General features: G+C 43.3%; 1 protein-coding gene across 1 annotated transcript; it reads right to left on the reverse strand.

The window, feature by feature from the left end:
- Window positions 1-1,529: 1,529 nt before the first annotated feature.
- On the reverse strand, window positions 1,530-5,101 carry LOC139214835 (protein shisa-like-2B). The gene is made up of 3 exons (XM_070845766.1): window positions 4,920-5,101; window positions 2,957-3,093; window positions 1,530-1,714 (listed from the first exon to the last, which is right to left on the reverse strand). The coding sequence occupies exons 1-3, from the start codon at window positions 5,099-5,101 to the stop codon at window positions 1,530-1,532; spliced, it is 504 nt and encodes a 167-aa protein (XP_070701867.1).
- Window positions 5,102-9,870: the final 4,769 nt, after the last annotated feature.

The raw sequence follows: 9,870 nt of genomic DNA on the forward strand, positions 1-9,870 counted from the left end.
TCAGTGTCACAGTGTCACAGCTTCCTGAAAATGTGTAGGAGGAGCAGCTACATAGAAACTTGCTGGGCATGAGATGTTGCTGTCTACACTTAGACCCATTGTCACACCTGGACCACAAGGCTACACTGGATAACCTCAGTAACCTCAGAAAGAGAAGGGCACCTCAACGCTTCTTCAACAGTTTCACACACCTGAATACCTTCCATCGACCCATACGACTGTCACAGAAACGACTGATATGGCAACCAGCCTCGATGGTTAAGCAGGCATTCAGACCAAAAGCAGCAAAAACAGGGGCTGTGTTAGTGGAGGCCTGATGCTTGAGGCTATTAAATGTAATTAAAGAAGCCTGATTAGCTGATGTGCAGATCTGAAGGTTTATCAGATGGACAAACACGGTGGTTTACACTCTGAGACAGGATTTTAAAACTCAGAAATAAGCACTTATATAATCTTTGGTCGCCACAAATGTGAGAGAGGTAATTGATGCACAGCATTACTGTAGTTCAGGCAGAGCAATGAAGCCACGCTTGTATTAGATGATTGGTATCAGCTGTTTATTCGATGCATCACCATCACTGGCTCCTTTACGACTATCAGCTGGCTAGTGCAATGCTATCAGCTCCCTGTAGGGGAGTGTAGGGAGATCAGATGACTCTTGGACCTGCCTTAAATGGTCTTGGTGTCCTGATAGCCGAATGGTTCATTTGCATACCACATACAGCAACCGCAACATCCCCGGTTTGATATGAGCTCTGTACCGTTGTTGTACCCCTCTCTCTCTCCTCCTCTTTACTGTCTGACACCAGTCAAAAGCAAGATCGCCCCCCAAAAAAATGCCTTGACGTGTCTCGGACTGACATTGGATGCATTTAGGGAAACATCATGGTTAAAAGAAACCAGCTTTGAATGTTGGTCTCTGGTGTCAAAGTCAGACACCCAAAACCGTCCACCTTGAGTGCATGATAACAACTTTGACATAACGCTCTAGATCCTCCCCAACAATCCTTCAGTCCCTGAGTAAAATGCACCAGATGTGGCTGCTAATCCACTGCGCCCTGACTTCCCAGCCTGCTGTCTTGGTGTATCAGGCTCTTTTACCTGCTATAAGCCACATCTTCAGCATCTCTCCAAGATGCACCTGAAACTGTACATCCTGAATGTGACCACAACACAATGCAACACAATCATTCAATGATTTTTAATGACTCTTTGAGGCCAATTGTGAACATCCTGTTGGAAAATTGCTTTCCATGACACGCACATTTAATTACTGCTGCATGGCGCTAAAACACTCACGTATGCAGCCATGAGGAGGAGAGAAATTGCGTGAGGAAATTCATGTGTTTGGTCTACAGCACTCAGGGAGGTCATTTTTTCCCCAGTAGAATTAAATCAATCACCAACCACTCTGTACACACCCACATTTTGTCATCCACAGTTCCCAGCGTCATAGCACAGCCTGCATCTAAATTCACTGGCTCTCTTGACCTCATGGCTGCTGGTCCTATTCTTAAAAGTCTTTCAGCCTATGAGGGACCTTCCACTTTCACACCAGTGACGTTGGCGGTGAAGCACCTCTGGAACAGGAGCTCGGGGTCTGGCTGTTGATTATCGCAGTCCAGCTTCCTGCTCATGAAGTGCTTTCTGAATCCCTGCGGCCCAGAGGCACTGGTCGCTCTTACATGACTGGATCCCTCGCTTGAATTTCCTGCTGAAAAGCAAACAGACAATTTCAAGTGTGGGTAGTTACCTTTAAGGTGGAGCATGTCAGAATGAAACTAACTCTGGGCTTATGTTTAGTATGAGAGGGAGCCAAGCGTGTACAGACAATCTTCATTTATTTTCAGATTAAGTTGCCACACACACAACTTTCTCTCCTTTTTTATCACTAAGACTATTTTCATTAGTCAGTTTGTGCAGTTATGAGTCATAAGCTAAAGACGACAGAGCTGAAAGGCTACGGCGTCATTACAACCACAAACGACACTGAAAATTTTGCCCCACTGAACAACTGTTTGCCCACTACTTTCTTATTTTACTGTTTATCAAGGTGACTGATTTAATTAGTTCTTTGACCATTCAAAACTGTGAATGTAGCCACCTTTGTTTTTCCATGTAATTATGTTCTATAATTATTACCTTTATCCTGGTTCCACATGTTAACTCCATGACTGTTGCTGTGCAGAATCTGAGCGCCCTGCTGGCAACAACCACTTGTTCTCTCCTTCTGTATTAGACTCAAATTGGAGGGGAAACGTCTAATGACTAATGACTAACATCTATGATGGTGATCACTTTTATCAATTCCAACACCTTGTGTATTAAATATAATTTGGATCATTAAGATCTATTAGATACTTTCAAATCCTCCGTTTCGCACAAGAGCAATTTCCCTCGTTTGCTGAATCCACATCTGAGATAATTTGGGAAAAATTATTAAAAATATAACCAACTCAGGAAGAGAGGGACAGATCTCTAACATTGACAAGCAAATCACAATGGACAATAATGACGCCTCCAAAAAATATATATAATGGAGGGCAAACTGAGGATGGACTTGACTGACGACTACTGGGGGGCAGGGGCACTGGGTAGCGTGAATTCCTTCTTCATGAGCTAGACTTATTATCTGTTGGATTCACTTCACTAAAAGCAGGCTAGTGTCCTGGTCCTGATGTACAGTCAGACACATTCGGGCTCACCCAAAGTAGTCAGTATTAGCATACAACTACGTCCTGTTTTATCTGGTTCTGAGCCTTGCTACTTTTATTTTCTTCTTCTTGGGATATAATACCATATATATATATATGTGGTGAAGAAATGGCTAACTTGGGTGGGTGTGGACAGGTGGGTGTTCTGTTATTGTTGTGGTTATGCTGCATATCTGATGATATGGTTCCACCAAAACAAAAAAGGAAAAAAGATTGAAGCTAAATTACACACACACACATACCTGGTGCTCTGAGGGGTAGGCCGTTGTCAAGACGACTGGGTTTGGTGGCGATGAAGAGGTAGCAGAGGACACATACAGTAATGAGGAAGGCAAGGAGGACCACCGCTGCAATGGACAGACCAACCAGAGCGCCAATACTGAGAGGAGAGGAGAGGAGAGGAGAGGAGAAGAGGAGAAGAGGAGAGGAGAGGACAGGGGAGAGCAATAACAGAAGGCAGGATAACGTGTAGGATGGAAGAGGGAGCACTAAAATAAGGATGGTCAAATATGGAAAGGTAAATAATGCAGTAGGGCTGTCGTGGTTGACTCGCCTCTTCAGTGTGGCGTGGAGGTCGGGGGCAGTACCTGTGGATTGGCAGACCAGGGATGGTAGTACCTATTTTCAAAAAAGGGGACCGGAGGGTGTGCTCCAATTATCGGGGTATCACACTGCTCAGCCTCCAGTATACTCCAGGGTGCTGGAAAGGAGGCTGAACCTCGGATTCATGAGGAAAAATGCAGAGTCTGTCCTGGTTGTGGAACAGTGGACCAGCTTTTTACCCTTGCGGGGTTGTTAGAGGGGCATTTGCCCATCCAGTCTACATGTGCTTTGCGGGCTTGGAGAAGGCCTCTGACTGTGTCCCTCTGCAAATCCCGAGGGGGGACTGTGGGAGTGTGGATTACCGAGCTTGTTGCTGCGAGCCATCCTGTCCCTGTATAACCAAAGAGAGAGCTGTGTCCACATGTTCTCAATGGGTGTTGGACTCCGCCAAGGCTGTTCCTTGTCACCAATCCTGTTTGGCAGGATCTCAAGGTGCAGCCAAAGTGAGGAGAGTGTCCGGTTTGGGCACCTCAGAATTGCACCTCTGCTTTTTTGCAGACGATGTGGTTCTGTTGGCTTCCTCAGTCAGTGACCTTCAGCATGCGCTAGGGCGGTTAGCAGCTGAGTGTGAAGCGGCCGGGATGAGAGTCAGAACCTCTGAGTCTGAGTATCTCGGGGTCTTGTTCATGAATGAGGGTAAAATGGAGCATGAAATGGACAGGTGCTGTACCAGCCTGGCAACCCTCACCTATGGTCATGAGCTCTGGGTAATGACCGAAAGAACGAGATTGCGGTTACAAGTGGCCGAAATGAGTTTCCTCCGTAGAGTGTCAGGGCTGAGATAGGATGAGGAGACATCCGGAAGGGGCTCGGAGCAGAGCCGCTGCTCCTTCACATCGAAAAGGATCCAGTTGAAGTGGTTTGGGCAGCTGGTCAGGATGCCTCCTGGACTTTTGGAGGTCTACCGGGCATGTCCCACCAGGAAGAGACCCAGGGGCAGACCCAGAACTCGCTGGCCTGTTAACGCCTCACAATCCCCCAGGCGGAGCTAGAAAGCATTGCTCAGGAGACGTTTAGAGTGCCCTACTTGACCTGTTGCCACCGCAACCAGACCCAGAACCAATGGAAGATAATGGATGGATGGATGGATGGATGGATGGATGGATTATAGACAACTCAACATAAAGGTAATAGTAATAGTAATTATGGTCAGATATTTAAAAACAAAAACACAAAAAAGAACATTTGCAGAAAACTCTTTTATCCTCAACTGAAGCAAAAAATAATGGATAGCATTATTATGAGTAGCAATGGGTAGTAAAATAATGGTGGAGCTGTAGCTGTTTCCTTGGAATAAAGCAATGGTCCAGCTCTCTGAGAATAAGTCAGGCCATGCACACAAATACAAAGGACTCCAGCAGCTGAAGTAATTAGTTTTTTAAAAAGATTTTGTGTCAGGTGGAATCAAACGAGAAATTACCACACAAGTTCAAAACAGATGCTGCTGTTCATGTGTGTGCTATAACTGCTTACAAAACCTTCAGAATATCTAAGAATTTAATATAAGTGGCAAAATAAGTACTGAAATAATGAGGAAAAATATCTATGAGAGCAAAAGGAATAACTTAACAAAGGATTTTGTCAAGGGGAAATCGCCCTTACCTCAGCCACCACATGTATCCATACTCATACGGGAAAAAGCTGTTGGGATCATCACAGCAATACTTGATATCATTAAATCCACAGCAGTAGACAGCAGTAGCAGCGTTTCCCAGTCTGGGGCAGGAGAATCTGTCCACAAACACACCGTCAGCGCTGTAGTAACTGCTGCACTCTGCACTCATACTGCAGCAGGGCAATGAAAGAAAGAAGAAGAAGAAAGAAAGAAAAGCACTCCTTATCCGTGGATTAACGTGAAGAAGGAGATCCCCCAGTGTGGCCATGCTGCCTGCTGTTAGACCGGTGGTAGAGTGTGTTTCTCCATCAGCTGTGTGTTTTCCAGGGGATGAGTAACCTAATGAGAGGGAGGTGGAAATGTTTGAATCTGAAGAAAACTGGAGCTCTCTCTCTCGTTTTTGTCTCTCTCTCTCTCTCTCTCTCTCTCTCTCTCTCTCTCTTTCATCACTCACAGACACACACATGGCTTCAGTATACTCACTTAATCTGCTTCAGTTATTGGACAGTATAAGCTTATTGGCTGATGATGGAATTCACCAATTCACTCCATTTCTCATCAATTCTTTATTATTATTTTTTTTTTATTATTCGCTGGTTGTCAACTCAGTTATGACAAAAAGTTGTGCCCAACTCTGAAATGATGTGTGATTTTCTTATAAATTCGAAATGAAGGTGATTGTATTTGACTTTATAGTTACACAGAACAAATGCCTCATGCAATACGGTGGGTGAATAAATAATATATGTACAGAAATAATATGAGCAGGCTACAGTCAACAGTGATCTACCACAATACAGGATGATATGATGAGATAAACATAGCACATCCTGACAGGTGTTGACCAACGCTAATTAAATATCCAGTGGTTAAGTCGGTGTCTATATATAAGTTTGACTCATAGATCATAGATATAAGAGACAAAGGTTATAGAAAATCATGTTTTAAAACTAACTCCTCCTCCTGTGAGGTAAAATAAATTTTGAGCAATACAACAGCTGTTTCTGGTTGAACAAAAAGGATTAGGTCTATCTCAGCAGGGATTCTTTCCATTATGTTGTCAGACTCTTTGAGTAGCCAACCCAAAAGAACCACGACGGCGCCTTTAAAAGTCAATTATCCTTTAATTATGCAGTGCTGGAAAACTAAACATAGATACGTCACATCTGCCAACACATCAAGGCCATCGTTCATGCTAATTAAACCCAGCTTTGATGGGAATATTGCAAAATTGTCAATTTACTGTGTTTTTACCCGCCAAGCGAACAATTATGGAGTCACACAACCATCTTTTGTTGTCACATGACATTAACATTCAAAAGTGGTAGCCATGGGAAACCTTTCCCATCTCTACCATCCACATTAACCTGGTGTTACACATCCATCTTACACCACTTGTGTTGCAACTAAAGTACCCAATTAGACGAGTTCTCAGGATTGTGAGGGCGTAAACAGGTCGTGCATAACTGCCATCTATATCATTTACCTGTTATGCCATTTATATTGACAATGAATAAAATGGCTATGTGTAATGTGGAAAGCAAAACCACAGCAGAGTTTCACCCATTGCTGCAGGTCCCCTTAGTGCCATGGAGGCTTTAGGAGTATGTCAGCTCATTGTTTGGGTTTGCATGGCCAGAAATAATCAGTTGATATTGTTATGATAACTAGCACCTTGATATTTTTTTATATATGTGTTGGCCACAGTCAGAGGCTACAAGTGTCTGCTGGCATGCCACCGTGATTAACATGTATAAATTTACAAATAAAGCTAATTATAGGTTTTATTTCCATGGTTGTCTTTGGTTGGAAAGTTTTCTTTTCTCTTACTCAACAGACCTCCAGCTCAGTGTGACCCATTCAGTTTCATTCAGTTTCCTTCTGAAAATGGCTGTAATGCATCTGATACCACCATTTGCAGTTCTGTATTTTATTTTTAGGATATTTTTCCTCCATTAGAGAGTCCAAAGTGGAGAGAAATGGTTCAATTTGGAGACAGAGTTTGCAATTATATCACAAAAGTTCTAGGTGACATCTGTCCAGTCTTTGTTTTAATGACAAAGCACAGAGAAAATAAAATGATTTTCACTGTGAAGAAACATCCCTTTAAAACCACCCCTGTTGCATAAGACGCAGTAAGGTCAGACTTAAATGTAGTGTGCCTTAATTACTATCAACTGAGCTGTCAAAGAGTAATGGAAACCATGCAGTGCTTCCTCCATAATCAATACTGATTGTCAACGTCTGTTATTGATCATTCTGTAATAAGGTCAACAGAAATCCTTATTGACGATTTCATCTTGAAAATGGAGAACGGTACTTTGAAGTGAAGATTACTTAAGCTTCATCCATCAGAGCAATACAAGCCTGTGACATATTTGGTTGGTCGGGTGAACATTATTAGAAAGAACATATATTGTTTTCAAGAACAAAACATTTGGTGGTGACATAGTCACACATGTATTTCTGTATTTTTCTGTATTTATTCCACTTGGAGGCAATAAGGTGTAAAAACAACACATACTTATTATCACCTTATATAGCTGATATGGCAAATGTATTAGCAAACAGTTCGGCATACATGCAGCAACATTAGCATGTATTTTGAGGCTCTTTGTGATTAATGTGAGCCAGATATTCTCTCACCTTTGAGCTCTATTTTGGTCCCCACCAACTCCTGAGGGAAATATTGGGCTCTTTTGCTGCTTAACGCTCCACTATGTTCAGTAGCTTGTTGCTGACTTTGTCACTTTGCCCGTCTGTTGCTTGGTGTAGATTGCGTACAGAGCTTTTTTTGTTGGAAACCACATTTAGTCATCCGTTTTTGTAGCTACAACTTTGTTTCAGGGGTAATGTGACAACAAATAATGGGTAAAGATAAACTAAGTTTGCTGAAGCATCAGTTAACTAATTACTGTTGAGTGGAAAACATATCTTATCTTATCTTATTAACAAATGATGTGAGGCTGGAACAGGGCTCATTTTAGCCTGCAATATCAGTGTGGGCTGATGGAAGTAATTATGGGTAACTTGTGCAGTAGGTTAGAGAGGCGGACTTATAAGTCTAGTAATGAAATCTGATCAGGGATTTAGACCATCTGAATACCAGGTCAGATGGCATGAAACTCAAAATTACATCAAAAAACAGCGTTTTTTTTTTTTTTTTTTAATATCATCCCTGACAAAAATCTGTGTGATAAACACTCCATACATGAGTTAGGACAGGTGTGTTTGAGCGTGTGATTTTTCCCGAGTCGTGGGACACAGTGCTTTTACTTGCTCTGCCCTGTGTGTGCAGTCTGAGCCATCTGAGTTCATAGTTGTCATAGCAACACCCCTCCCCCTCGGACAGCTTGTGAGCTATGTGTTTGTGCCCGGAGCGCCACAGGAAGAAGGGGGTCGGCAGTGGGCTGCAGCCTGCCTACCCAATCAGAAGTTTTGAAACCGTCCTCACATTTGGATGGGCTGAGCCCGTCCCAGTCCAGAACCAGTGCAAACATTGGACTGGAAGTCACAAGTGGAGATTATTTCTAATTTTAATCCATTTCTGATAGATATCATACAATGACAATGTCATCCCTAGAACCATGCTGCCAGCATGGCTACAAGGCAGGATGAAATGAAGTACAGTCACACACTTGACAAAAAAAGTCAACATGACATTTTGACAGGAGGCAGCATGTGAAGCTGAGCATGACTCATGCAATGTTTTTTTGATCAGCACATCAGATCATTGACCAGGACATGTTTCTTTCATTTAAGAAACATTGCTAAATTCAGGCTCATTGTCTCACAAACTGTTCTTCAGATGGTTATTTGCGCTTTTATATCATCGCAGTTAGACGACTGTAACTCCCTCTTCACCTGCACCCTCAGCAGGTCGTCTCTGGATCACCTACGATCCAGAACGCTGCTGCAAGGCTGCTGACCAGGTCCAGCATCCTGTTTTCTCTATGCCGGCTTCCCATCAAGTTCAGGACTCATTTTAAGGTTCTTGTTTTTACATATAGAGCCCTGCAAGGTCAGGCACCAGCGCACACCTCTGAGCTGCTTCACCACCAGTAGGTCTCTGAGGTCCTCTGAGCAGGGTTTACTGTCTGTCATATGATCTTATGATTTTATCATATACATTTCGACTTTGCTCTGAGAAGAGTGCTCTACTAAATAAACTTTATTTACTTACTTACCATCAGCACTGGCTCCCCCACCAAGGCTTCATTCTTTCCCCTTTTCTCTTCTCCCTCCACACTAACGGCTGCACCTCCAGTCACCAGTTCGTCAAGTCCTAAAGTTTGTGAACGTCTGCCTACAGGTGGGAAATGTGCAGGGAGAACGACCCAGAGCTTTATGCTCTGAAGACAAGGGAGATGGTTGTGTACGTTAGAGAGAACAGCCACACCTGCCCCCCATCACCTTCACTGTCTCCCCTCCGGTGGAGTCTCTCTGCTTCCAGGGTACCATCATCACCCAGGACCTCGAGTGGGAGCTGAACGTCGGCTGCTTCATCCAAAAAGGACGGCAGAGGATGTACTTCCCTGAAGAAATTCACCCTGCCAGAGATAATGATGGTGCACTTTTACACTGCCATCATCGAGTCCATCCTCACCAGCTGCATCGCCGTCTGCTACGCTGCTGCCACTGCCAGAGAAAAGGCAGGCATGTGTTGCCTTGTTGTCTTATTCTGCCTAAGACTTATTCCTCTGCACCAAAACACAAAGACAAATTCCTTGTATGTGTAAACCTACTTAGCATTTGAGGGGTTAACAGAACATAAATTATTTCAATCAGAGACCAAAAAAAAAAGTCCATACACTCACCAAAGAAAAAACTCAGGAGGAACATTGCTGGTATGAAAAATAATTATGTGTAAGATGGACAGTGAAAGACAGACTGATGCACTTGGGTATATTTAATGAGACCGCTCAGGAGATCCCATCA

The sequence above is a fragment of the Pempheris klunzingeri genome, chromosome 15 (assembly GCF_042242105.1).
Source record: "Pempheris klunzingeri isolate RE-2024b chromosome 15, fPemKlu1.hap1, whole genome shotgun sequence".
NCBI classification, from domain to species: Eukaryota; Metazoa; Chordata; class Actinopteri; order Acropomatiformes; family Pempheridae; genus Pempheris; species Pempheris klunzingeri.